The 27,306-nt window shown below is 38.6% G+C and overlaps 5 protein-coding genes across 7 annotated transcripts; 2 read left to right on the forward strand and 3 right to left on the reverse strand.

Moving 5' to 3' along the window:
- Window positions 1-17: 17 nt before the first annotated feature.
- On the reverse strand, window positions 18-2,413 carry cfap20 (cilia and flagella associated protein 20). The gene is made up of 6 exons (XM_041809614.1): window positions 2,236-2,413; window positions 1,037-1,116; window positions 825-936; window positions 508-696; window positions 309-422; window positions 18-179 (listed from the first exon to the last, which is right to left on the reverse strand). The coding sequence occupies exons 1-6, from the start codon at window positions 2,317-2,319 to the stop codon at window positions 174-176; spliced, it is 585 nt and encodes a 194-aa protein (XP_041665548.1). The 5' UTR covers window positions 2,320-2,413; the 3' UTR covers window positions 18-173.
- Window positions 2,414-7,856: 5,443 nt separating this feature from the next.
- On the forward strand, window positions 7,857-12,177 carry LOC121523669 (G-protein coupled receptor 20). The gene is made up of 5 exons (XM_041808601.1): window positions 7,857-7,974; window positions 10,333-10,540; window positions 10,624-10,880; window positions 10,994-11,126; window positions 11,608-12,177. Exons 2-5 carry the CDS (start codon window positions 10,367-10,369, stop codon window positions 12,175-12,177), a joined length of 1,134 nt encoding a protein of 377 aa, XP_041664535.1. The 5' UTR covers window positions 7,857-7,974; window positions 10,333-10,366.
- A 1,794-nt stretch (window positions 12,178-13,971) lies between these two features.
- On the reverse strand, window positions 13,972-16,533 carry gatad1 (GATA zinc finger domain containing 1). Of its 2 annotated transcripts, XM_041809513.1 has the most exons (6): window positions 16,476-16,533; window positions 16,056-16,225; window positions 14,952-15,074; window positions 14,781-14,840; window positions 14,495-14,678; window positions 13,972-14,414 (listed from the first exon to the last, which is right to left on the reverse strand). In XM_041809513.1, the coding sequence occupies exons 2-6, from the start codon at window positions 16,179-16,181 to the stop codon at window positions 14,224-14,226; spliced, it is 684 nt and encodes a 227-aa protein (XP_041665447.1). In that variant the 5' UTR covers window positions 16,182-16,225; window positions 16,476-16,533; the 3' UTR covers window positions 13,972-14,223. The 2 variants fall into 2 exon arrangements, with proteins under 2 accessions (XP_041665447.1, XP_041665446.1); XM_041809512.1 differs by having other exon boundaries at window positions 16,056-16,522.
- A 1,338-nt stretch (window positions 16,534-17,871) lies between these two features.
- chrac1 (chromatin accessibility complex subunit 1) lies at window positions 17,872-20,523 on the forward strand. The gene is made up of 3 exons (XM_041809999.1): window positions 17,872-18,106; window positions 18,278-18,404; window positions 19,486-20,523. Exons 1-3 carry the CDS (start codon window positions 17,948-17,950, stop codon window positions 19,563-19,565), a joined length of 366 nt encoding a protein of 121 aa, XP_041665933.1. The 5' UTR covers window positions 17,872-17,947; the 3' UTR covers window positions 19,566-20,523.
- Window positions 20,524-20,668: 145 nt separating this feature from the next.
- Window positions 20,669-25,689, reverse strand: si:ch211-57n23.1. Of its 2 annotated transcripts, none has more exons than XM_041809997.1 (3): window positions 25,409-25,689; window positions 24,116-24,658; window positions 20,669-20,998 (listed from the first exon to the last, which is right to left on the reverse strand). In XM_041809997.1, the coding sequence occupies exons 2-3, from the start codon at window positions 24,649-24,651 to the stop codon at window positions 20,857-20,859; spliced, it is 678 nt and encodes a 225-aa protein (XP_041665931.1). In that variant the 5' UTR covers window positions 24,652-24,658; window positions 25,409-25,689; the 3' UTR covers window positions 20,669-20,856. The 2 variants fall into 2 exon arrangements, with proteins under 2 accessions (XP_041665931.1, XP_041665930.1); XM_041809996.1 differs by having other exon boundaries at window positions 24,116-24,662.
- Window positions 25,690-27,306: the final 1,617 nt, after the last annotated feature.

The following is a 27,306-nucleotide window of genomic DNA, read 5'->3' on the forward strand; positions in this document are numbered from 1 at the left end:
TAAAAACTATGATCAGATGAATCAATAAAAAACTTTATTGTGCATAGGGAAACACAAGACAACACTTACAACTTCTACTTCTAAAGAACATTTTTTAACTCATTTGTCTACACAAAAAGCCTCAGAGCTAAACTCCACGTCAGGTCACAGGGTACACGATGCAGACTGAGAATCTACTGCTGCAAGAAACAAACAGACAAAAAAAATGAGCAAAAAGATTCATATTTTTGTAACAACCCACAATGTGGTAATATGAGGTGTGATGATGTATATCTACAGTAGTTTGTAGTTGGATGTCTGTGTTCTACCTTTGCTTTTTGGTTCTGGACAGGCAAGTAGAGTTTAAACTCTGCTGGGAGCTCATCCTCAGAGTATAGTCTGTCTGAGAAATACACTCTCCGTATTCGACAGTTAGCGTGGATCTAAAGGAAAAACACAAACCCAGTAAGATCTAAAGATATTATACAGAGATTTAAGTGGTTTCTGGGCTGGTGCCAGTCCACAAACCTGCACACGCAGCGTCTCGGCGTAATTGGTTCCATAGGCCCTCCTGGTGAAGTCAGACAGATTAAACTGGATCTGGTTCCAGCCATCATCCAGCCTCATAGGCATGGTGCAGATAAATGGCTTCACACGAGTCATGCTTTGATAGTTACTTGCTCGAAACCGCCTGCGGACATTTTTATCGTCTAACACCTGAAAATTTAAAAGAGGAGGAGAATGAATGGTAAGCTTCTACTCTTTGCATATGAAGGAATCATTCCAACATGGGCTGTTCATTTATGCCACAAACATTGAAGGAATCATTTGTTACTGGAGACTACCTGGACTTCAAAGGTGAAATACTTCTTGAGGTTCTTAATGATCATAACAAGGAAAGGTAGCTTGATGCCCAGCGTCTTCTTTGGGTCTGCAGGGCATGTTATATAAGTAGTGCTGCAGGGGACAGAAGAAATAAAAACAGGATGGAGGATGAGGCCATCAGTGGTTGATAAATTGATGTGAGCTGAGGAATGAGTAAAACAGTTCAACTCACCTGACGTTTGCCCCCTCAACCTCCAACACTTGTGAGTGGATGTCATTGTCTGTGACTCTCTTGATGTGTCCATTCCTCACCTGAAACACACAAAAAAGATTTATTCAGAGGAATCGAGCTCCATCTCTTCTGCAAAAGACAGATGTCACAACGATCAGACACCAGTTTAGATACATGCAAGTCTACATGTCCATGTATTGATGCCTGAATCAGCCAAATAAGACATTGCTTTCAGAAATAAGATGTAATTCTGTGACACTAGCAGTATTATCTCTGATGTTGTGCTTTTATTACTTTAACCATTACAATTATATTCAGGTAACGGCATCAAAATGACACTGATAATATGGAAACAATTAGTTAGACCTTGTAAACGTCTGAAAAGCAGAAACAAGCTGGCAAATATCAAACTGTTTGAAAGAGTTTCCTGAAATGCCCCCCAGTGTTACAGCTAAACGAGTGAAATGTTGAGGTAAAGATTGGCTTTTAACCAACTGCTTGATTTTTGTTTAAAAAATTAGGTTGTGAGTAAATAGTCTATAAACGAATACTTCTTTGTCATGATTTTATTAAAATGTCAAAACAATCAGACCATATTTTCCGGTTTTAACAGCTGCTGTAACCACAACAGCAAGCGCATTTGGCCAAATGTCACCAACACAGTCACCTTTATAGCCGAAACAAGGGCTCATCTCACCTCTCTTATCTCAGAATAAGAGACAACATTATGCATCCTTAATAGATAAATGTCGTTTACATATAGAGTGCTACTAAGTTTATTCATTTTGGCATGTTTATGCCGCGACAAAACATTTATGTCTTTCACTGGTCAGGACTGACGCTCAGAATTGTTTTGGACACTGTTTCGATTCAGAATAGCAACACTGCAAACTAGGTGGAAACATCTACCGAGAAACAAGACATTAACTCCAATGAATGGTGTCGTCCATACTGAAGTTTGACTTTACATCTATTTATTGCTCGAGCAGCTTGTCTCTCATTCAAATGGCATTATAACTCTTAAATGGAGATAACAGAAGCTAAGTCATTAGTTTGACAGCGCTTCCAAAATAAACCGCCACAGAAACGTCAAGTTTCGTGTTAAATTTCGGCGATTAAACACATGACGTTGTTTGGTGTTAGCAGGAGAAGCTAAGGAGGCTAACTGCGTGACGGATATAGTCTGAATCGCCTCTTACCTTTTTATCCCATATCTGAAGAGGTTTACTGCCGATGCTGTATAAAATAGACAAGAACCCGCTCTGGAATGTGTTTTTAAACATCCTTCTTGGCTGTAATGACCTCGCAGTCGTTTATCACATGTGTTTTAGTTCACTGAAACCGTTGCCAACGAGCGTTACGTTTGTTTACTGATTTGTATCTGTCCCAACGTTTTTGGTTCCGTGTGATACAAATTAAGTGTTCCGCTGAGTAAATTGACACAGATTCCGTAAGGGAGACGCAAAATTTCAAGTGGTTTTAATTACATTAGTTTCATTTTAAACTGAAAAAATGCGAAGAGTAGAGGTTACGATATTTATATATTTAATCTTAGAAGGAGCGGAAAGAGGAAACGTTTGACGTTGTTCACGTCGGCTCCTAAAAGTTGACGCATCCCGGTTGCCGTGGCAACAGGAAGCCTGACCAATATGTTGTCTTTTAGTAAAATGATATTTATGATAGTTTAACTGTTTTAAACGTTCGTCTTCCTTATTCAACATATTTTATGATCTAATCTCTAAAACAACTTTAACGTGACGTCATAATGCACATATTTTATTCGTGCTTGTTGATATGTTTATTTCAGGCCAACTACATACGCATTTAATGACGTATGCTGTGTCTTTTAAGGACAGGGTCCAGTACAAAAAAAAAAAAAAAAACAGACCAGCTGTCCACAGTTTGAAAGATTTAATGGTAAGTCTGGTAATGGTAAGTCACAGTTTAACCTGTGGAGAGTGGGGTAAGATGAGTCCATTTTTACCTATGCTGTCCTCAACGTCAGGAAAAATAAGACAGAAGTAGAATGAAAACATGAAACTTTATTTCAGTGTCTCCACTAACAAATGAAATTACCAACATGAATCTATGACAACGCTGTGAAAATGTGGTCTTCCAAAAAAGGTGCCTCTGTGGCTCAACTTGCCCCCTCTAAGGGGTAAGTTGAGCCATCATAAACCAGTTTTAGGTTTAAACCTTTGCATAAATGTATTAACGAACAATTTCACAGTTATGAACATGTCAGAAAAAAAACACCATTTAGTTTCAACAATCAACACAGTCCTTCAGCATTTCAGTCATCAAGGTTGCAAGGGAATATGAACTGTTGCTCTCTTACTTGAAGTTCCTCCCGCCCTTCGAGGTTGATGTACCTTCTACACTTGGATGGAAAGTTTACGAAAAAGTCATCAACTAAGATCTGAGATGTCTGATTAAAGGACGGATCATGCAGCCAAGATAAAGGAGTTTAGACTTTTAATCTGCTTTGTGTTTAACAATAACAAAAAAAAAAAAACCTTGGCACACAAAGCTGAACACAAGTGAAACAGCTCCACTCTCATTTGTAGCTGCATTAAAATTTGCATTGCCTTCAGTATAGCAACACTTGATTTTCCATGTGGATTTCTTTCAGATCCATTCAGTCCAATCAAATGATGATTTAGAAAAGAACTGAAAAGATGCTATGTGGTCTACTTTTTTGCGAAACAGAAATTATTATTTTTTTTGCTTTGATTTGGTAAAAATACCACAACTAGGAGGTGTTTTTGTATTATTCAAAAAAGAACACAGGATGGTTAGACCGCAGCTCTCAGATGACTCCTCTTGGAGACCACTACTGTGAGATGCAGCATCTGTATGGATGAAGACACACTAAAGCTGTCTAATTAAATCAGATTTAAATCCTGGTATTGTTAGGGTAAGAGTTCAGGTATTTGTCAGGCATAAGTGCAAAGTCAAAAACCTGACATGCAAAACCCGATTACAAAACATTTGATATAGCTGAGTAAACGCTCTGCCTGTGGGAAAAAAGGTGGTCCTCCATGAGAACACTCTAATGCAGCTAACGTAGCTAAGGTTAAAGCTAGCCAAGGCAAGTTGGCTACATAACCTATGTAGGTAACATCACTGAAGACTGTACACCTTTTACAGCCTTGAAAATCTTAGAAACCCATATTTTATTCATGTAAGATGGCTTTATACCAAAGCTTAAGCTAACAAAGCTACATTAGCTACATTGGCCCGTGTTGCATTTGCTAAAGCTTATTTAGCTAGATTAGCTATGTAACCTACATTAGCAGTAGCTACATTTGCTAAAGCTCATGTTTCTAGAGCTAATAATAATAATTATAATTATAATAATAATAATACTAACTTCTTGCCCTTTTCAAAACTGAGTTTCAAAGTGCTTAAAGCATAAAAACAGACACAATAAGATTAAGAATGATAGAAGCTAATCCAGCTGCATTGGCTTACGTTGTAATGTTAAAGAAAACCAGTTTTAATCAAGAATGCACAGATAAGTATGTGTTTATTATGCATCATATTTGCTTATAACGGCTGGAGTGGATTTCTGTTGAATGAATCAAACATTAAACAAATTCAGACATGTTTTTTTAAACCAGTTCTTTTGGGGAGTTTCAATAACTGTAGGGAATTTTAAAAAAGAAGAAGAAGAGATACCTGATGTGCATCACCATATTATTTTTTCTGCATATTTCTGAATTTAACAATAATCTTGGGTCCAGATGGGAAGATGTGGGGCCTTGTATGACCCACAGGCTGCCAGTTGATGATGACTGCTATATGCCATCATGCATTTTTGTGCCTTGAAAAATTAGGGGGAGTTTAACCCTTAAATACAACATAAGCAAATGTCTCTAGAAATAGACTTTCAAAGCACAACCATATGCCAGAACTTCTTTAACCCACAAGCCCACTGGCCCCTGGATAAGTTGTAGAGTCATTGTATCTTAACTTGAAAGTTGAGGGGGTCGATTCCCACACATCACAAACTGATGTGTCCTTGGACAAGACACTTAAATTTCTCCCTCTGCTACAGTATTGACGTGTATGACAATGCATAATGAACTGGCACTGATTGAGTCTTTACATAGCAGGCTCTGCCATTAGTGTTGGGATATGATGTGAGTGTAGAAAGAGACTTTGAGTGTTCAGACAACTAGATAAGCACTATTTAAGCTCATGTCCACTAACCACTACAATGTCAAGTGGCACATCCTTCCTCTCTGTCTCCAACACTTGATACAAGCCAGGCAGGGTAGATCTTACAAAGAAAACAAACTGTAAATCAAACATAAGTCAGGCACTTCGCAACAGTAAAATCACAAGGAATGCTGAATAAGTCGAAAGGTCTTCTTGTAGTTCCATATGAACAAAAGGCAAATTGATAGGTGTACAGGAGAGCCAGCTAACTGGTTGTTTATGTCCCTCCAGTTTATGAGAATACTTGTATGTCAGTGTGAAAAACTTGTTCACAGACTAGCAGCTTTATAAAAACATTAAGAGAAACAGTTTATACATCTTTGTCGGTCCGTTCTTTTATTCCTGCCCCCCCTGTTCTCTAATTGACTCAGGTATATACACAGAGAGGCAAACAGAGGTGGAAAAAAGCTTAGATTTTGTTTCTGTCTCCAAACCCTTTCAGTGTTGGACCACCCTGTAGACAGCTTTAAATAAACTTTATGGAAAACCTTGTTGAACAAAACACTCCAATAGGTTCTTTGCTTCTTTTTGTCCAATGAAAATAACAGTGTTTGTGCAACAAGGCATTAGCGTATTGCACCTTTTTTATGTTCAGTTCTGTCAGATAGACTCCTACATGAGTTGTTCATGAGTCTTTGTTACCAACCCAACCAGGAACCACCCCAAAATTTCCAAACCACTGTAAATGCTTTTTCTGGTTGTCTAATGGCTAGTCAGGCTATTCTTGTGAATGCAATTTCCCTTAAACTTTGCAGAAATGTCCATTCCGACCAAGAATGATCTGATATACTTTTGGAAGTCATAGGTCACAGTTCAAGATTGCTGGGCCTCATGTGTACCCCTTGCTTTTAAACCCTACGACTCGAAAATGCTTTGAGGAATTTTCTTCAAACTTTGCACAAACATCCACTCGGACTTAAGGATGAACCATTCCAATTTTTGAGGTTATAGATCTAGGTGATTTGGCTTCATGTTTATCCCCTGCTTGTGAAAGTGATATCTCTAAATGAATTGAGAAGTTTTTTGCTAACTTCAAGCAAATATCTAAAACAACTCAAGGATGAAAAATAAGATTTAGGAAATCAAAGGTCAAAGTCATTGGGCCTCGTGCTTATCTGGTAAAGCAATATCTTGTGAACACTTGAGGGATTTTTAATACTTTGCACAATTATACACCTTTTTATGGATGAGCAAAAGACACTGTAGGTCAAAGTCAGTGGGCCCCTCATTAATGAAAGCAATATCTTCAGAACACTAGAAAGATTTTTGGCTAACTTTGTACAAACATCAACTGCAACAGAATGAATGATTACATGTTGGAGGTCAAAGGTTAAGCTCATTTGGCCTCACATTTGTCCCTTGTTCATGAAAGTAATAGTTCAAAAACACTCTAATGGATTTTTAAAAACTTTTCTCAAACATTCTCCAAGATTAAAAAATGAACCAGATAATTTTAGAGAAAGTTTAAAGTTAATGGACCTTGTCTTCACCCTTTATAGAGACAGCATTATCTCAAGAGTATTTGAGGGATTTTTCTTCCAACTTTGCATAAACCACTGCAACTCAAAGATGAACAATTAGATTTTGTAGGTCAGCGATCAAGGTCATTGGGCCTCATATTCTTCTTTGCTTGTAAAAGCAGTGTCTAGATTGCATTATGAGGGATTTTCTTTAAATTTGTACCAATATCTACTATGACTAAGGGATGAACAATTAGATTTTGAGGTCAAAGGCTAAGGTCAGCGGGCCTCGTGTTCACCCCTTGTTCCAAAAAGCAATATTTCAAAAACACTCTAAGGGAATTTTTAAAACTTTGCACAAACTCCTCTAAGATTTCATCCCTTGTTAATGAAACCTGGATGGCTCAGTGGTTTACAGTGCTGATTTTGCTACAGGAGACTGGGAGTCAGGGCAGAAAAATATATATATCCAGTGTAGGCCCTTGGGCAAGGAAGGTCCCTGACGCCAGGAACACCTGTCCCAGTTGTAAGTTGCTTTTTGTGTTGCCAAATAACATTATAGCTATATCTCAACAACACTTTGGGGGATTTTTTTCCCAAACTTTGCATAAACATCCACAAAGATTTAAGGAGGAACAATTATAAATTTATGGTCAAAGATCAAAGTAACTGGGCCTCATGTTCACCCCTTATTAGGGAAAGTAATATTTCTAGTGCACTTTGAGGGAGTTTCTTAAATCGTCCACTGTAACTTAAGAATTAACATAGATTTGCCTCATGTCAACTCCTTAGTTATGTGATTTATATGAATCCTATCATAACAGAAACCACCCCAGCCCTTCTTCTTTATTCACCACTGTACTTTTACTGTCCACCAGACAGTAGTTTGAATATGCATAAATGAGAGTGAGAAAGAAAGAGATTAGAAATGGAGCACCCAGAGAGAAAGCTGAGAGTAGCAGACTTAGAGGTGTTTTTGTGTACCTGCGCGTCATCTCAGTGGGAAACGGGGGGCAGAACAGGAGAAAGAGACGAGGAGGAGGTCCAAACTCTGCTCTGCTCAAAGAATTGTCCCACTCAGACATGATCACATCAGATCTCCACCCACTCTCCACTGTCAGCTTACCAAGGACAGAGTAGATCAAGAGGAAAGATTTTTTTTGGTAAAAAATATCGGATAAGAAAAGGCCTTCACATCAAACCCTTCAAGAAATTGCTTCTGTATTTTTTTTTCTTTTACATTGTCATCCAAAGGTATGTGTCATATTTCACAGTTCTTTCTACCATTGCTTTTATTTTCAAAATGCCTTTTCATTTTCTCAAAGAGACAGGCTGCATTATTTACATAAATATCATCATTTCAACCAAATTACATGCAACCAAATGCAAAGTCTGTGCTTATCTGGCTTAGCTATATGAGCTTTTTCATTTTGATTCACTAAAGATGAAAAAGTAAGACCATTAGATTCATCAAGGAATCAAGTAAATCAGGAGGAACTTGAGCATAAATGCACAATCAGGAACCATGTGGGGGTGAGTGGGTATGTTTCCATCTTTGTCTCCAAGCCCTCTTTTATCAACCTGTCCATATGATGATGAAGAGTGGAAAGACCATTCTCGGCAGAACATGTTAACAGACAGGAGCTTATCCGTCTTTTAATAAGGAAAGGAGAGACATTTCTGGGTCTGTGGAGTCATTCTGTACAAATAACTTTAAAAATATCAGTCAGGGAAAAGCCTTTGTTCATGAGAGCTTATGGGTTCAGACTTTCTCCCAAAAATGAATTGAAATTTGTGGTTGAGCTGTATGTGTGAACAAAAGCAGCTGAATCTTTAAACCAGATGTTACTAAGACATTTCCTAGCCAGCCTGTACTAAAAAAAAAAAAGAGAGAGATCAGGGTAAATGCAGCAGGAAATCTTCAGGAAAAGTCACCGCCGCTGTGCTGGGTATATTATGATTATACCATAGAACTGTGTGCTCTGTGGCACTGGTGGCCAAGTTCGTTCGCCAAGTTCATAGCTGAGTTTTGAACTGTTCTTTTTTTGCCTTTGAATATTTTTCTGTATATTTTTTTTTATGATGATTTATATTTTTGCTGCTGTAAGCCATGTATGTGAAAGCAACTCAGGAAATTTTTGGAGGCAAACAATCCTGAAATTTTCTGGAGATTTTCAGGAGTTGATGTGTGAAAACAGTTACAGAACAACTAAATATGGGCTTAAATTCCCCCTTTTTTCACCACATCCTCTAAAATCCCTGGCCTATTTACAGCTTCTCAGCAGATCTAAGTGAGCACATCTATACTAAAGTACAACACATTTGCAAATTAACAATCCAAGAGCTTCTCTTTTACACAGGATGTTTCACATTCATCTAATTTATGTGACTTGTCTAAGACAAACACATATATTACAATCACATCTACACTGTTAAAATAGCTCACACTGGATTGTATTAATACTGCACACACTGTTTAAAGGAGTGTGAGAAGTCTCGTGCTAAACTTAGTACACAGTGTCACATCCTTTTAGAGGGCATATGAAGACTGATCACTCGTCTCCACAGTGAGAGAGGATGTTGTTTATAAAACCACTTAAATCTCTGTGTCTGGGAATAACTTCACTTTTCACTCCATTAGGACACTTTTTTACAGTCTTTTACTCACTAAGATGGAATATGGGGTGTTTTTTTTAGCCAACAGTGTATTTATAACATTTCCAACCACAGTTTATAATGCTCCTTAGAAACAATGAAATAAAGAGCATCAACACACACTTAGAAACAGTCTTTAAAATCTATAAGTCTCAAACAAATGAGTCAAAGGGAATTATCCCTCTGATATCTTGACATTATAAAGCCACACATAAAAGAAAATCCTTTAAAGAAGAAATAATAAAGTGCTGTTTGTTAAGGAACCTCAGAAAAGATTTCATCATAATAAAAGGATAATAATGTTTATTCAGATATAAAAAGATCTCATTTTTAAATAGTTTAATAATGCCACTTTTGAAACCCTTTTCACCTCCTTTTCCTCCCATTTAAACAACTTATAACCCTTTATAACCATTTTTTGCCACTTTTAACAGGATTTTTTTGCCATTATTAACTAATCTATGCTGATATTTAGCACTTTTTACCTAAATGCCACTACTAACCTGAATTCTTTTGCCACTTTTAAAACATCCTCACCATTGTTTTGTCACTTTAAATCAATTTTGCACTTTTAACTTCTTTAGGCCACACACCGCCACTTTCAACCCATTTTTGCCACTTTTAGCCTTTTTGTCACTTTCTTGCAGCCTTAAATCCATTTTTGCAACTTTCTGCCATTTAACACCCAATCTGACCCTTTCTAACACCTTTAAACATTGAACCTGTTTTGCAACCTTTAACCTATTTTTACCGTTTTCTGCCACTTCTTTTAACTTTTGCCACTCTTAACCCATTTTGCCACTATTAAACCATATTAGCCAATTTCAGCCTGTTTTTGCCACTGTTTTTTGCAATGTTTTACCCATTTTTGCCACTTGTAAGACAACCAGTATCAGTTTACCTAAACATAATCAATTTAAGATTAATGTCGACATCTGCCTTATTTTTCACACTCAGATAACAACCTGTCACTCCAACATCCTTTCCACAAATGGAAAGCCTTCACAGCAACATCAGTTCCACCAATGAGTCACTCCTCTTTATTCCTGAGCCAAGAAACTGCAGCTCCTGGGATCAGAGCTGGGGGGGCCCTTACCTGCATAGGTTAGCACACCTAGATGTGCAGTTGTACCAAGACTTCTATGGTGTCTGGGTTACTCTTATGGTGAGACAAGCCCCAAAATCTTTTTTTTAATTTAATCACCAGTTAAAAATAAATGGCTACGCTGATCTATCTCTCTTCTACAGGTGTGTAACTGTCTCATGTTGGTGGCTGGTGTAGTCCTCAACAGTTTGGCTCTCTATGTCTTCTGTGGGGCCTCCACCCACTCTTCAGCCTCTGTGGTTTATACCATCAACCTGGCTGTAGCTGACCTGCTGGTGGCGCTGTCCTTACCTGCTCGCATTGCTCTGTATCACAGTGGAGGCACCTGCATGGCCTGTTCATACGTTCACACCTTCAGCTACTTTGTTAACATGTACTGTAGCATACTGTTTCTGACCAGGTGTGTAGACTACTCCTTTACTCAAAATTAAAATTAAATGAAAACTATTAATATATACAGTAACCTATACAAAAAATGTGTTCTTATTTTTCTGTGACTTTTCTATCTCATAGTATCTGTGTCGATCGATACCTCGCTGTCGTCCATGCATCCAGTACTCTGCACAAATGCAGGACTACAGGAACAGCCAGGTGTGTTAGCGCCACTGTTTGGATCATTGCAGTAGTGGTCACCTACTCTTTCCAGGTAAAGGTAGAACACATAACAACAATAAACAGATATGCACCCATAGAGCTCCTTAGTGTGGTATTAATGTTTTATAATAGCAACAAACATCATTAACGCCATCCTCACTGTGAAGCACGGTGGTGGCAGCATCATGCCATGGAAATGCTTCTCAGCAGCCAGCCCTGGAAAGCTTGTAAAGGTAGAGGGTAAAATGAATGCAGCAAGTATAAGAAAATCCTGGAGGACAATCTGACTCAGTCTGCAAGAGATCTATGGCTTATCAAAGATATATTTTAAAGCAAGACAATGACCCAAAAAATACAGCGAAAGCTACCCAGAAATAGTTTGAAGACAACAAGATGAATGTCCTGGAGTGGCCGAGCCAAATCCCAGACCTCAATCCAGTAGAGAATTTGTGATGATACTATCTGCAGAGGGTAGGGTAAAGTGTAAAGCTCACAAAGACTTAAATTTTGTATATCTCTCCTTTTTTCTGCAGACCACTGCGTTGGAGTTAAGCTCCTCCTGTGTGCTCCTTCCTGCTCTATTCTACCTCACCATCCTGGAGTTCCTCCTCCCCCTGCTGGCTGTGGTAGGCTTCACTCTACGCGTCGCCTGTTTTCTCTCTACCAGCCATGGCCTGATGCCCAGGCAGAGCCGGGTGAGGAGGGCACGTGCTGTCAGACTTCTGGCCACTGTTTTAGCGGTCTTCACCATCTGCTTCACACCCTTTCATATCCGGCAGGTGTTGGTTTACTTCCAGGTCAAAGCCGGAGGACAGGCAATTGGGCAGGGGGCGGGGCATGTACTTGCCTATCACATTACAGTCACCCTAAGCAGTCTGAACAGCTGTCTGGATCCAGTGGTTTACTGCTTTGTGACAGACAGCTTCAAGAGAGTGTGGAGATCAAGACGAGGGGAGGGGGACAGGGAGGTGGGACACACAAGTGCAGGAGAGGGAGAAAGGCGTTCAGTTAACGGCACAGCTCTGGCAATAGCTCACAGCATGGCCACGCTCACCCTGACCAACTCCCCCCTCTCTGCAGCCCACATGGAACAATCCACTTAAACAAAGGTGACCCCCTTGGGCACCTGTGGACGGATCAGTTCAGAGACACACCTGCATGATGAGAAAGATCATGAGAGAGAAAGCTAAATAAACAAATATAAAAAATACACAGCAGCTAAAACGTTCAGTGGATGTTTAAAAGAAGATGTTTGAAAAGGAAATCAAAACTTAGAAATATGTCTTAATGATGATCAGAGCAAACCATGTCTGCTTTGATCTATTCCTTTGTCCCAACTTTTCTCTTTATGTTTTATGTTTACACTCACCTGATCTTACTGTGATGTTGTCATGGCAATAACACTGGCCAGATCCAAGAAGATACTTTTTACAGGATTTAGCCTTTAAAGAGAATCCTGCATATTAAGATGTGTTGGCCTTACTGGATTCATTTATATTTTTATATGCATATATTATTATTATCTATTATTTGTTTATTTATTATCATTATTACTATTGCTATTATTATTAACAACAAGGTCTTTACAATACCAAATTTGACAAAGAACAATGGAGCCATATGACATCTCCACCTTAAGTAGGTAGAACAAAAATGGCAGCTAAAGGTGAACATATTTTCTAAATTTTCTCCGAAATGTAAAAATATTGTTTCACTGTACAACATGCATTTGAAGATAGAAATGTTAGTCCAATAGGGTCAATATGTCTTACGATGCTCTTCCTTTTCTGATATTCAAATTAGCATGGTTTTGTTTTCATCTTTTACAGAATCTGTTCCAGTACACATCAATCTTGCCTGAACCACTCCTTCAAGTGGATTTGGGCTGCATGTCCTTGTGTTTACACTGACCAAATGACTTTAAAGTCAAATATACAGGGATTTTGGCTTGGGCCCCTAATGTAAAAGTCTACTTGTTAAATAACCCTGTTGTGTACAAATGCATAAAAAATTCCTCTAATGGCCTCCAGATGCAAACCAATAGAACCTATGTGCATACTCGCAGGCAGCTGTTTCAGGACTAGAACACCTTTTTGTTGTCAGCATTGCAACCCAGCAAAGTGACTGAGCATTAGAATAAAGCACTTTGCTAAGAGTTGCATGCTGAGCTATCTGTAATCAACCCAGTTAGCTTATTATCAGGTAAAATAAAGATTAAATCATAATAGTCTAAATATTTAAAAGGTTGGAGAGGCATAGCACTAGAACTGTGGGGGAATGTTTAAGATTAGATGAATCTATATTTGTAATGTCATAGAATAATAAATAGTAACAATGCATACTTTGATACAAGAATAAAGACTAATTACTGTTAACAGCATTAAGAACTAGCACAGCAGGCTTGATATTTAAAGTGCTCGGTTTTATATGTATCCTAGAAAAAATGTGTTACCTGTTCAGTTTGACAGCCTGTGAAAGCTGTGTTCTTGAATGTAAACTGTTCCTCATTTGAATATATAATAAATATTTGAAAAAAGCCTAACCCTGTCTTCTCCCTCATACTGTTTCATGCCCTGTAGGGCACTCGTATGTGGAAAAAAAAAATGATAGACAATGTGCATGTGGGCAGTTTTAAGGGTCCTATTTCTGTGGCAGTTCCTTTGCCTCAGACCCTGGCCCCTTAAGATATCAAACCCTAAATACCAAAATGTTAACATACAAAACTTTTCAGCAGAAATGAACAATTGGACATTTGGTACAAAACACTGTTTGTGTGTTGAAACTGTGTTACCAACTACAACTAAGGGGGGACATGTTAGAGATACTTTAATTTTATAATTTCTCTAATTAAAGATTTTGTCCATTTTAATGACCAGAAAGTTTAGCAAGGTGTTCTCTTCTTTATTAACAGTTGAATTAACAGAGAGAAACAGTAGTAGAAACAGCTTTCTTATAACCAAATACAAAAGTAAATGCAACTGTTGCAGTTGTGTGATGAATTTATCAGAAATAATTACGTTTTTTATTTGTCCTTATTCTGAAGTTATGGATGTTGCAAACACAACCATTTTCGTTTTATTCTCATTATGTTACAAAAATATACAAACGTCTGTTTAAAACCAACAGACTAAGTCCATATCACAGTCCTGTTAACTGCTGCTGCTTGTAGACTCTTTAGCAGTGTGGGTGGGTGCTGCTCCTATGTGAGTCCAGATGTAGCCCTTCTCTGGTAGGATGGGAATGGTGGGAAACGGAGAGCTCCGGGACTTAAAATATTCAGAGGGGGCATGGCACACAAACTCAAGGTACTCCATTTTCCTTGGCAAATCCTCTTCTGGACCTTAAATACAATAAATAGTTCATAACTTGTCTCATTAATTGTTTATTGTGTATGAAGAATTATAATGCACCATTGCTCACCAACTATGTATGTCCCAGGGTCAAAGAAGTCCTTTGGACTGGCCTGGGTGGGGATTAACCAGGTCAGGGCGGCACTTTTTTCACAATACTGGTCCTGTATGAAACCTCGAATCTGAGCATAGTAAGGCTTCCCGTCATCCTCATCCGTTACCTTTATCACATCTCCAATCTGGTAGTACACACCCTGTAAATCCAGAATAGACCTATCTTACATGTAGCACAGAGTGGCAGTATTAAAGCTGTGATTACAGTAAATGATTTGCATGTTTAAGAATAAGCACCATACCTTATAAAACACTGATTCTGATGTGATAATCGTTGCGACTGATTCTGGTGCTTTAATTGGCTAAGGGAAGATCACACAAATAGACATGGTGATCAAATACATGGATTTAAGGATCAGCAAAATAACAAGAGACATGAAAGCATTTACTGATCAAACCCATCAATAACTTACATTTTTTAGCTTGAATATGTGTCTTCTTCCCTTTCCTTTTGTTGATACCTTCTTCTCAGAGGCTGGAGCTTTGTACTTGGTGCTTCTCAGACGTGCAGACCTTCTGTGGATTTCCTGCTTAGACTGAATGAATGAAAGAACAACATGAATCAAGAAATTAGCAAGTTCTATTCATTGGTTACTCATTGAAATCGCACAAGGGCTGCGCCTAAAGCCTATCTGTGAAAGATAACAAAAAAAAAAAAAAAAAGCAAATGGAAATGTATTTTGTGAAGGCCAAAGGCTGATGACTTTTCAAGTTTGTGGTTGCACCAAACACAATAAGAGGGCAATAAAAGAAGTGAATCTTGTGAAGTATCTTTTCCTAAGTTCATTTCAAATGAGAAAATTACAGTGTGAAAAGCACTCATGTTGAAAAGGTAGTAGGTCTATTTCTCTGCTTAGTCTGTCTTGTACATGCACTACAAGAATAATAAAAAAATTCTGAGCACATGGCTGACACCTACCCCCCACCAGTACTTACAGAATTCAATAAACCCACATGTAGACATAATCAGTCTTGTTTCTGATTCTTTTGTAGGTTGTATAAAGGGATCCTAGTTAATTTCTGACTGTTTTATAACCAGCTAAAAACTCTAAGCAGGAGCTTTAAGCAACATTTGCTTGTCAATCCCAAGCAGTCAATCAATACTTCTAACAAAAACAGGACACTTTAAAAAACAAGCAGATTTAAACCATATCCCTCATTCTTTAAAGCTGAATTTACTCTTCAGTTATTGGTTGACTTCGTGGAAAAGTAATTGTTGTAGTCCACAAGATCTTCTGCGATTTTGGTCAATGTCTACAGAGACAAATGGTCCTCTGAAGAATCCATTCAGACAAAAGAAAACAAACTCATACCATACATTTATCGTAATTACCACTACACTGTCCGTTATGCTGCTAAACTGGACGAGGTAACGTTATCTCCCTTTATATGCTGTAAACAGAGCTAATTTTATGGGTTGTAAACTCTTTTTGGGGTACAGGGGGTTCATTTTAAAATAACCAGACATCATGAATCAAAATCTCCCTGTAAATATGTATATTTAGCCAAGAGCCTACCTGTTTTCCTCCGCCATTGCTGGGCTGAGTGTTGGAGGACATTGAGGGTCCTGATGCTCCTCCGCTGCTGCTCTTTCCTGTGCAGTTGTTACACAGGATCTCTCCCTGATTTCCCTTTTTCCACATAGACGAAGAGTTCGTCTTGCAGACTGCACAGCACGGTTTCAAACCTAGCGGCATGGTTATTTATCAGAAAACGACAACGAAACTAAAGGTTAAACAATGAAATTATGGTTGCTCTTTCAGCTCCAGCTAGCGGTTTGTAATAACACACGACTAAACTGCTGCAAAGGACGCTAACTAATTGGACGATATGCCTTTTCTAACACAGACAGACATTGGGCTATTGACACAAACAAAATATTAGCTTCAATGATCACGAATGCGTCCAGTGGAGACATTTGTTGTATATTTTCGCACCAAGATCACTGCAAATATCGCCATTGCTAACGTTACTGCTTCTTCTTCTTCGGCTCCATTGACAACAGTTCTTCTTCTGTGTTTTACCATTTCATTATAAGTATTGCGCCTCCAGCGGACAACTACGACACAGCCACTCCAACATCACATCTCACAGCTTGATCCTTTTATCCTGCTAAAAATAAGATCTAATTATTTGAAACCCTTAAGAAAGTCGTGTAACTTACACCAGCATAGCATATACGGCAGGCTAACTGACTGAAAGCACACGTATGTACCGTGCAAAAGAGCCTAGCATATTTAAAACAGTGAAGAGGAAATAATATTTGCATTTTGTTTCCAATTAATTTTATTTTACAGTATTCAAATATATTTCTAATGCACATTTTCAGTCTAAAATTGCATTGCATCTGGTACTGACACAGGATTAACCCTTTAAAGCTGATTGTGTCACATTTAATACAGTTTTTTGAGACCTATGTCTTAGGAGCATGATCAACAATTTCCTTTAAAAAAATCCTTCTGTATACAATCTGATAAATCATTTTTAAAAATCCTTCCAGTTTCTGCCAGAAATGTGTAATGCATTAAATGTAATACCAAAAAAGGGATTTCCTGCCAGTTTTTTTTTCCTTGGATTTAAAACATCATTTTAAAGTTATGTGGCATCATCAACAAATTGATTTATTAGCATCTGATGTCCCATAGATTGATATGTCTCATTCCAGTGTTTTTAATCACGATAGACTATAACTTCTTGTCTAATGCCTCTTCTGAGAGTGAATCTTTGACAGGTACCATGTCCGAAGCTACACAACTGTCGATATGATTGAACAACACATGACTGAATAAATAAATTACAGACAAAATCCAGAGTGTTTTAATAAAGCTGTCAATCTGAAAGGATGTTTGACTAAACCAAAATAGAAAAATAGAAATGACAGAATTGCAAAGTTTGTGTTGTCAGCTGGAGGAAAGATTTTCCGCTGTACTAAAAAATAAATAAATAAACAACAAAGCGTGAGGATTTAGAAACGGACAGACAAAACAGCCTTAATCTGTTTGGTTACAAGACATTTGGAGAGCTAAACCCATCTCATGTTGATACAAAGCTGATCCACTGTAGTGCTCATGTAAGTGTTTTATATACAATTCAGAAAAAAAAAACATTTTGAACAACAGGTAGTTTAAGAATATGTCATTGTGTAAACTTATTAAACTTATTAATTTTGTCCTTTCCCCTTAAGAACAACATTGACCATTTTTCATATGGTATAAACATGCCACTAATAACACTGTTCTGGATATGAAGTAATAATATAAATATGTGTTCTACCATAAATGCGATCATCCAGCAGGTGGCGAGAGTCCAATGTATTGGCGGGTAACTACAATTAATTTGTAATAGAAGAAGAAATACATCATAGTTCAAAACAATACTTCAAGTTCCTCCTGTCTGGCGCCGTGTCCTCATGAAGATGTCTCAAAATACTCCCGACAAAGACGACCAAGCGTCAGCCAACAAGAAAGGCATCTCCCTCCCGATCTCCAGGGTGAGGCTGATCATGAAGAGCTCCCCGGATGTCTCCAGCATCAACCAGGACGCCCTGTTTCTCACCACCAAGGCTACAGTGAGTTTAGCTGCTAATTCACCGCCTCACTGATCTCTGCTGCTTCACTGCTCATTCATCTACCACAGCCGCTAGCAGGGATTAGCTCGTTAGCTGCTAACACCATTTTAAAACTGTACTTATTTCAACTCAAATTGAGTTTTCGCCCTCTTTTGTCTTTTATTAACACAGGAGTTGTTTGTCCAGCATCTGGCTCTGTCCTCATTCAACAACGGCTCTGGGAAAGAAACAAACTCCCTGTCATACAGCGACCTGGCTCACACAGCAGAGGAGACAGAGACTTTCCACTTCCTTACAGGTGAGATCAACATAGAGCCTGACTAATCTACAGGGATGATCTGCAGGAATAAACATGGGAGTAACATGGACTCTCTAAAAATATGCTGTAGTCAATATTTAGTTTCTAATAGCAATATAACATACGGTTTAAATCTATGCTATTTTTACACATGCCTTCTATGGTCTTCACTGATATAAAGAGGCATGCAGACGGAATTAGAAAAGCCTGCAGGTATATTCAGCAACACTTAAAACCACATTGCCTGAAATGGTCATATAGATTATTAAACCATCTCTGAAACAGTTTCAAACTTATTTAATTGTAATTCTGTGTACATTGATTCATGTTATATTTAAAGATGTATTTATTTACTATGATCTAGGTCAGTGTTTCCCAACCATTTTTCCTCGGAGCCCCCCCCCCCAAGACCCAAGAGAGAAGAAAAAGTGACACACTGCCACCAAAAATCCACATAGATTTTGTTTAACTGATGGAACCCTAAAAAAAAACCCTATGAATGCTTTTTTATCCAAAGACCTTTGTATAAACTACTTAATATCTGCTGTTTTAGTCAATATTTGCTAATCTAATTTTAGGAGGCTCAAAACAGACAAAGCCTCGCGCCCCCCTAGTTGTTAAGCCACTCTGCATAGGTATCCCTTGTCATTATTTACTGCATCATCTGTAAAGCCTATGCTAAATTATCTCCCAGAGATATTTTTTCTTTATTATGTGGTGGTCTAAATTTAAAGACATGTTTGTATATATAAATTCAGTGTATGCTAGTTCTGTCTTAGAATATTAAGACAATATTTGACAGCTGCTGCAACACTGATTAGTTTTTTAAGAGTATCTTATTGAAGGCTATCCATAGTGTTTGGCTGCCTGTCATAATTTTAAATTTTCATTGCCCAAAGGTTCCCAAAACACTTATTTACTAAAACTTCCACTCAACAAATCCATTCAGACACTAAAAGTTTTGAAAGCACATCATGGTTGAATTAACATTGGGACAGCTAGGCATGCTGTTTCACAGCTACAATAAGAGGACAAGATATGAGTTTTCCTTTTTTTTTTTTTTTTTTTTCTGAACTGACAGATATCCTGCCGAAGAAGATCTTGGCTCGGGATTACCTCAAGTCTTTGGAACAAATGCAGGACGAGGACGCTGACCTTTGAAAAGCACGCTGACTGCATTCCACTTTTGAACAGATGTTATTAAATTCACGTACCAATCAGTGGGAGAAAAGTGACTTCTGGAGGAGAAAGCCAACATGATGTCATTTCTTCTAAATAGATTGTCAGAGTTCAGTGACCAAGAAACAAAAACAGTAGTTTTAAATGTGAAAATGAAATGCAGCAAGTGGAACTCAGAAGCTGTACCAAATGTTTAAAGTAAGAACTTTATGTTTAGCAGAAACAGTTTCGTAAACAAACCCCCTTTAGTTGAATCATAGTGCAACCACTCTTTGTGTTCATGCAGAATCAATCGCCCGTGTAAGACTACACGTCTCTGTGTGCTCAAGTACAGAGTTGCTAAAAAAAGGGTGCGCATAGATCTGAACTTTGAATTGTTTAGGAACAATTGGTCATTTGCCACATATTTCTTCAAATTTCTCAGAAAGATTTCTTATTTCAGCTTCTTTTAAAATTCACAATTACAACAACCAGGAGTAGATATTTTTCTGAAGTAGTCAAAGTAACTGATAGAAACAGGAAATCAATCCATTCCACACAGCAGCAGCACTGATGTCTCAACTCCTGATGCATCATTGCCTTTAAAAAATGATCGTATGAAAACTTCACTTCATATATCCTGTCAAAGGGAAATGTGTGACGTTACTGATTTAAGTCATATATGGTTTTATTTTTTCAGGATACATTATGTTTGAGTTGTGAGTGTTTTACTTGACATGTTTTGATCTAAAATACAAATACCTCGTTTTTATTTCCAGATTAAGAACAAGGCGACTGAACGTGCTGTCTTTCCAAATCATAGCTCAAACTGCGTCCAACAGATGTGACTGTTTAAAGTGTATATAACAGCTGACAACCTTATAAACAATCTTCCTCATAAATGTACAAAGTGATTGTTTAGATTTGATATTAAAATAAAGATCTGTGATGTCTGATAAAACTGTTTCACATTGAGTTTTCAGCACATCTGTGAAGATCAGCATGAAAAAGCAGCTGAATGAACGGTTTGATATATTTGAGTTGTTTTAAGGCTCACTAAAGTGACTGTTAGAGTTACACTTAAATATCTCCCGGTAAGTCAGCCATGAAAAAGTAGCAAGAAGGGGCTGTTTTTATTTGAACATAATTGTAATTCTGAAGGTGTACTGAGGACAAATAGTGCATTTCTTCTACAGAGTAGCATAATCCTGAGTATGCATGCATTTGCTACATGAATATATAAATACAGTACAAATAAGAGAAGTAAAAAGAAGGCAAAAGGTCCTCGTCTTTGTCACTGTTGGATCAGTTTGTTGAGTCGAAGTTGCATGCTGATCAGATTCTTCTCTAAAGTAGAAAAGTTATCCTCCAGGATACTTGCTGTGTGATCTTTTCCATCAATGGCATTACTTGTGTCTGCCAGATTTCTCTTCAAGCTATGAGGAAAAACAAACAATAAGTTAGTTCAACTTTTTACAAATTTACAATGAAGATGTATTCAGATAATTGGAATATGTTCCCTTAAACAGAGAGAAAACATCAGTAGCAGTGATTCTCTATGAGCATTTTAGTGCCAGAGCTGCATCTCTGTAGATGTTTGAACAGATGATTGCTGGAAAACACTTCAAATGAATCAGTTAATTGTTTTTGAGGATGTTTCCACTCTGTTTAGGTAAAACACAGGTCCAGGATTCCTGTCTGTTTCACCTTAGGGCTGCTCAGTTAATCCCAATTTCATCATTATTGCAAAATAAACACTTTGGTGAAGTCTGAATTTGTAGCAACCATTATTAACTCTTTTTGAATGTTTGACAAACATAAATTTGCATTCAACTTGGGTATATTTTACCTAAGAAACCTGAGTATAATGGCCACTCTTGAAATCATTTGATACAGTTGGATGAAACCTGAACCAACTTTGATATTAACTGTTGCATAATTATTAGTTACATCATCTAATTGGATGTATTTGAATTCAGCAGAAACATGTCCAAACACAGGTGCTATACAAGACATGAAGATGACCACACTTTATATCATAGCACTATTGAGCATTGATATCACACATTTATTTTGCTTATAGATCTACTCTTACAGAGATTAAAGAACAATCTGACAGGTAGTTAACTAGTAATTACAAAGAAATGGTATATCCTCTGTGGGGCTTTTGGCATGCCACTGATTTGAATACCTTGTCATATTTTATTGCAGTATAAAGACATAATAAAACCACTGTTTGGTTTCTAACGTATAAACAGAATACTGTGCAGGGACTGTCAAAAAGTGGATGAAGGTTGGTGGATAGGAAAATGCAACAAAGTGTGGACTTCTGGCTGAAGGTAAGGTAGTGGGAATACTTTAAATAATTTTCATTAAAGATATATATAAGCATAACAAAGGAGGCTTTTATTTGACCCTACATACACTTTATTTTTTTTATTAAAGTGCACATCATGCTTTTTGTCAGCATCCAAAAAGGAGTTATTTCAGATAATTTATTTTCCTTGTTAAATGTACAGTATAGGCTTTTTTCACTCATACAGGCCTGAGATTTCAGGAAAGGCTGCCCCTGAAAGCTCCGACTGTCCTGTTCACATGGTGTAAATGGGCCAATGCAAAAATGGTGGAAACAGCATCTGATATTATAAAGACAGGGTTTTTTCTTTGATGTCAGTGCTGTTATCAGAGGTATTCACATTATCAACAAATGAGTGGTAAAGAACATTCTAGCAATCAGAAAAGATTGCTTGCACTGCAATCACCTGGGTGACGTACCACACAGTATGCTAATGATTCATGTTTTAACATTTCTATAGCCATGTATCTATAGTTTGCTTGATAAGAAGGCATTTCGGGGCTTTTGGGCTTGAACCTTACCGTTGGGGCCAAGGGTCCTCCCCAGGAACTTTTTATGGGGCATTTAACATCTCTTTTGATGCTATTTGTTCACTTGGCCTTTTATTTGCATTTGAAAAACACATCCCAAACATTAAAAACAGGGATGCACCATGTATTCATCATGATATTGATATTAGCTCAAAAAGTTATTTATTGGTATTGGCAGATATGAACATCTCTGCCAGTATTGACGATACATCATTAAATATCTACCTTTGTACAGGTGTATCTAAAAAAATTAGAATAACATGAAAAGCTTTTTTTTCCTGTGATATAATTCAAGAAGTGAAACTTCCATATATTCTAGATTGATCTCACACAAAGTGAAACATTTCAAGACTTTTTTTGTTTTAATGTTGATGATTACGGCTTATAGCTCACAAAAATAAAAAATCGACTACCTCAAAATGTTAGAATATTGTGGAAAAGTCCAATTTGCGAGGTTTCCTCAGCCTTCATTCTCTCACTCTAGTTCAGTACACAAAACTGCAATAATGGGGGAGACTGTTTACACGACAAATCTCCAGAAGACAATCATTGGCAACGTCCACAAGGAGGGTAAGCCACATAAGGTTGTTGCTGAAAGGGCGGGCTGTTCTCAGAGGCTGTATCAAAGCATATCCATGGAAAGCTGACTGGAAGACAAAACTGTGGTAAGAGGAGTTGCACAAACAACAGGGATGAGCTCAACCTTCAGAGGATTGTCAAACGATGCTGATCCAAGAACTTAAAGGAGCTTCACAAGGAGTGGACTGAGGCTGGAGTCCGTGGATCAAGAGCCACCATACACAGACAGACCCAGGAAATAGGCTTCTCACCTGGGCCAAGGAGAAAAAGAACTAGGTAGTTCCTCAGTGGTCCAAAGTCCTATTTTCATATGAAAGTAAATCTTATATTTTTAGGACTGTCCAGTGGCTACTTTCCCACATGTCTCTCCCCAGCTTTTTCATCCCTGTTTCTGACTCCTCTTCTATAAATTAAGGCATGACATGGCCTAAACATTTTTTTGAATTTCATTTGGAAATCAAAGCCCAGAGTCTTGAGGAAGATCTGAGAGGTACAGAATCCAAGGTGCTTAAAGTCTAGTGTTTTCAGTTTCCACAGTCAGTGATGGTTTGAGGTGCCGCGTCATTCATGGATGTTGGTCCACTGCTTTATGAAGTCCAGAGTCAACGTTGTCAGCCATCTACCAGGAGATTTTAGAGCACTGTATGCTTTCATCTGCTGGGAAGCTTTATGGAGATACTGATTTCCTTTTCCAGCAGGACTTGGCACCTGTCCACAGTGCCTCAGTACATCCCAGCAGTGCCACAGAGTGACTGGCTCCATGCCATGATGCATAGATGTAGTAATTTGTGTAAAGGGGGCTCCAACCAATTACTGAGTGAATAAATGAGCATAGTTGTCCAGGTGGTTGACATTTGTGTATTATAAAGCCTTTTTTGCACTGGGGTTTTGTGATATTTTAATATTTTGAGATAGTGGATTTTTGTGAGCTGTAGGATGTAATCATTAACACTTAAACAAAACACTAATAAATATTTAACTTAAATATTTAAGAGATATGGCTCTGGTCCTTACTCTTATTTATTTATTTTTTATTAAATCTTTTTTTCATTTAATCCATCAAAGGTCAGTTGCGCTTAGTTTCTCACCTGCTAAGGACCCCTTGCTCCTTCCCCTCCTTCCTCTTCTCCTCCAAAGAGACAAACACCTTCTCCATGGTCTGCATAGTTTCCACTGTACTCTTGTGGTCTGACTGGATCCCCTGGACCTCCTCTCTAGCTTGGTGTTCATATGAGAACCCTCCATCCTCCATCCCACTGGAGGTGGAAACAGCCTGCAGAGCGGCTCTATTCTGGAGAACCAGAAGACGGGACCTGGCGAACTCCTCAGGCCCAGCGATGTTCTCCCAACAGATGGCAGAGGACGGGGGCAGCCAGAAGCGCTGGGAGCAGTTCACTGGTTTTTCTGGGGTCTCTGTTACAAAGGGACTGTCAGCAGGAAAGCTGTGGAGAAGGTGCAGAAGAGATGATCCAGATCCCCACTCCCAGTCCCCCAGGTCTGGCTTCCCAGTCTCTTGCTCTGGGAGAAAAGGAGGAGGGGGCCCTGCTGCTCTTGCCCCCACATCACCCAGCAGGAGGAAGCAGCACAGGCAGAGCACGGCCCAGCTTACTGCCCCCTGGAGCATCTCCAAACTGTCTGAACACATAAAGTATGAGGCTTTAGTAGACTGCTCAAACACTCACACAGCTGTAAGAGCTGGAAAGGCCAGCCATTGGCATCATGACAGACTTTGTCTAGCACATTTTTTCCACTGTGGACTTTTCCTGCAACAATGCTTTAGTTTTGCTCACATATCAGGTCTTTTCACACCAAAACAAGCACACAGTTAGCTGGACTTTCAAAATAAAGTTCAACAGTTTCTTTTTAAAGCAAGCAATAATGACATAATCACTGAAATATGTGCAAATACAACACACTTTTGTGCATGTCAAAATGATAAATGTCCACCTGGCTTAGTACCTAAAACTTTAGGAAACGCACCAATTTTGTGACGTACGTGTTTATACATGGTGTTTAACTTATAATATTAATTATTTAACGTTTAATACAAAACGATAAAATCTTATCTAGTGAATACAGACTAAATTCTGCCTCACATTTTCTCTTTTTGACACATTAATCCTTCTGATATGGTCATTTCTGCACCTACTAAAAGCGTCATCCCACCTATTTGTTTATTTTCCTCATTTAACTCCGGAAGTTCCTCACACTTTCATATTAGCTGTATGTGTCTTTTGCTAGCTGTTGGAGGTGTAGATCTTAACGGAACACCGCCAAATTAAAGTGTTAACTTTGCATCACATTTCTGTATTTCTAACTTATTTCCCACATTTATAACTCGACTGTTTTGTTTTTATTTCGTGTAAAATGAGAATTCTTACCCTACAAAGAAAACTCCAGCGAAGAAGAAAGGGTGTGTGAGCTGTGGCTCTCCTCTGCTCCCTGAAGTCGTCGGAAAAAATGACTCTCTTTCTTGACTGCAGCCTGTTACATGCGATGTGAGTCACGGTTTTCTGCAGCAGAGTCAGGAGAAAGCACTTTCCATGTGAGTGTTTGCAGTAATTAGAGGAAAACGTGCCTCTAGCAAAGTAAAATAAACCTGTTAGTTTGGCTGCCTCCAGACTAATCACGCTGTTGCAGGGCTATGTTGCTCCTTAATTTTGACTTTTTGGGGGTTGGAGTTAAGGTTCAGTGTGCAGCCTTTTTTTTAGCTCCTCTTAGTGTGTTTTTTTTTAACTGAAGTGAGTCTGTGAATGGAGTAGGAGGTGAGATGTTCCTGGAATTTATGAGCCATTTTACTATGCCCTTAACCAGGGCCAGCCTGGCTGAAGTTAGGTAGGCCCATGATCAGCAAGTCTGCCCATAAGGGGGGATAACAGGGAGAGCTTTCTGGGGCCCAGGCTAAACTTGGGGCCCATGGAGGTCAGCAAAATCATGACTCATTGTTTAGGCAGAAATAGGTTAGGTTGGTAAAACAGGGTGGCAAATGTGGGCAAAAATTGCTAATAAGTGGTTAAATGTGGTAGAAATGGGCTCTTTGCTTAAAACTGGTTGGCAGGGGGTAGGTGTCAGACTGTGGTTAAACAACACACTGCAGAAGCAGTCCTGTTTACATTTCCTCAGCAAAGGATTGACAAGTCTGATTGTCACAGACACTTTAAGTGGGATTTATTTTTTTTATTTGCATATGCACAGGACAAAATCAGCAGATATGCACCGTATTGCTTTGTCTACAGTGGGTGCCATAATCAAGAAAACCAATAAGTTCATCACAGGAGCTTTAACATCCTGCAACCATTGGGGCTTTTCCACTATGACTTTTGGCTGCACTGATCCAAACCTAGCCGTGTTGATTTACTTTTCCATCACCAGTTTGGCTGCACCCAGAATGGTCCCGCTCTTGAGCAGGGCCCATGTGCACCATGGCGATGTTACAGCAGTTTGTCATCATTCAGGGACACCTCGTAGACATGTTCAAGTAGCAACCTCTGAAAAAACTTTGAATTACCTGGGAGAACAGCATGGACAGGCATGATGTGAGTGGACAGTTAAACCAAACAGTGTTTCTTCGTCCGGCAGAACAAGACGATGGTTACTGATGTCATCTGCTCAAAACCCTGTGTAATCAGCTCTAGACACACCCTGAATCAGGTTGCTCGGGGTTCCTCTACCATGCTGGGCTGCAGTGCAGAGTCAGACCATGTAGAGTCAAGCCTCTCAAGATAATGGAAAGCCTCACATGCCTGTGCATTGAAATACTTTACTCTAGATCAGATATCCATACAAATCTTTTTCTAAAGTAACTAGAGCTTGTTTATTCCCAGTGAAGAGGAAACTGGTAATTCATACCATCAGTGTTTATTTTGTGTGTCTTAAAATGCAGGAAAAGGAGACGATACAGACCCATCCTTGCACACTGACCTAAGCGACAAAGAATGGGAGTCATGTTTTGGCACAAACAGTGAGGGATGTCGTAATCCAAGGGAAGGAATGGACAAGAAGCACGCTCCCTTAGACATGTAACACAGTGTATGATGTATGTCTAAACACAGTAAAACATCACCTGAAACTCAAAAGAAAGGTGGGGTCATAAAGAACAACAGTAACTTCAAAGTGTGGTCCAGACCAACACTGTCTCTGGTCTGCAGCTGCTGCTGGCTGCCAGATGTTGGCCCAGACCCTGCTAATGATTTTGAAACCATTGTGGTGTAAAGAGCAGAAAGCTGGGCTAGCAGTTCTATTCTGTGGAGGGGAAACACATGTTTTTGACCTACAGCTG

This window comes from Cheilinus undulatus, linkage group 16, assembly GCF_018320785.1.
Source record: "Cheilinus undulatus linkage group 16, ASM1832078v1, whole genome shotgun sequence".
In the NCBI taxonomy this organism is placed as follows: Eukaryota; Metazoa; Chordata; class Actinopteri; order Labriformes; family Labridae; genus Cheilinus; species Cheilinus undulatus.

Excerpts from the sequence above, each read along its gene's own strand:
- si:ch211-57n23.1 (XM_041809997.1), bottom strand. The coding sequence starts at position 24,651 with ATGCTCCAGGGGGCAGTAAGCTGGGCCGTGCTCTGCCTGTGCTGCTTC. Across the intron at positions 20,999-24,115 it reads GAGCAAGGGGTCCTTAGCAG|CTTGAAGAGAAATCTGGCAG; the intron begins GTGAGAAACTAA and ends TTTTCCTCATAG.
- chrac1 (XM_041809999.1), top strand. The coding sequence starts at position 17,948 with ATGAAGATGTCTCAAAATACTCCCGACAAAGACGACCAAGCGTCAGCC. Across the intron at positions 18,107-18,277 it reads TTCTCACCACCAAGGCTACA|GAGTTGTTTGTCCAGCATCT; the intron begins GTGAGTTTAGCT and ends TTATTAACACAG. Across the intron at positions 18,405-19,485 it reads GACTTTCCACTTCCTTACAG|ATATCCTGCCGAAGAAGATC; the intron begins GTGAGATCAACA and ends CTGAACTGACAG.
- gatad1 (XM_041809512.1), bottom strand. The coding sequence starts at position 16,235 with ATGCCGCTAGGTTTGAAACCGTGCTGTGCAGTCTGCAAGACGAACTCT. Across the intron at positions 15,075-16,055 it reads GCAATGGCGGAGGAAAACAG|TCTAAGCAGGAAATCCACAG; the intron begins GTAGGCTCTTGG and ends TCATTCATTCAG. Across the intron at positions 14,841-14,951 it reads ACATATTCAAGCTAAAAAAT|CCAATTAAAGCACCAGAATC; the intron begins GTAAGTTATTGA and ends ATCTTCCCTTAG.
- LOC121523669 (XM_041808601.1), top strand. The coding sequence starts at position 10,367 with ATGGAAAGCCTTCACAGCAACATCAGTTCCACCAATGAGTCACTCCTC. Across the intron at positions 10,881-10,993 it reads AGCATACTGTTTCTGACCAG|TATCTGTGTCGATCGATACC; the intron begins GTGTGTAGACTA and ends TCTATCTCATAG. Across the intron at positions 11,127-11,607 it reads TGGTCACCTACTCTTTCCAG|ACCACTGCGTTGGAGTTAAG; the intron begins GTAAAGGTAGAA and ends TTTTTTCTGCAG.
- cfap20 (XM_041809614.1), bottom strand. The coding sequence starts at position 2,319 with ATGTTTAAAAACACATTCCAGAGCGGGTTCTTGTCTATTTTATACAGC. Across the intron at positions 697-824 it reads ATTTCACCTTTGAAGTCCAG|GTGTTAGACGATAAAAATGT; the intron begins GTAGTCTCCAGT and ends TTAAATTTTCAG. Across the intron at positions 423-507 it reads CCGAGACGCTGCGTGTGCAG|ATCCACGCTAACTGTCGAAT; the intron begins GTTTGTGGACTG and ends TTTTTCCTTTAG.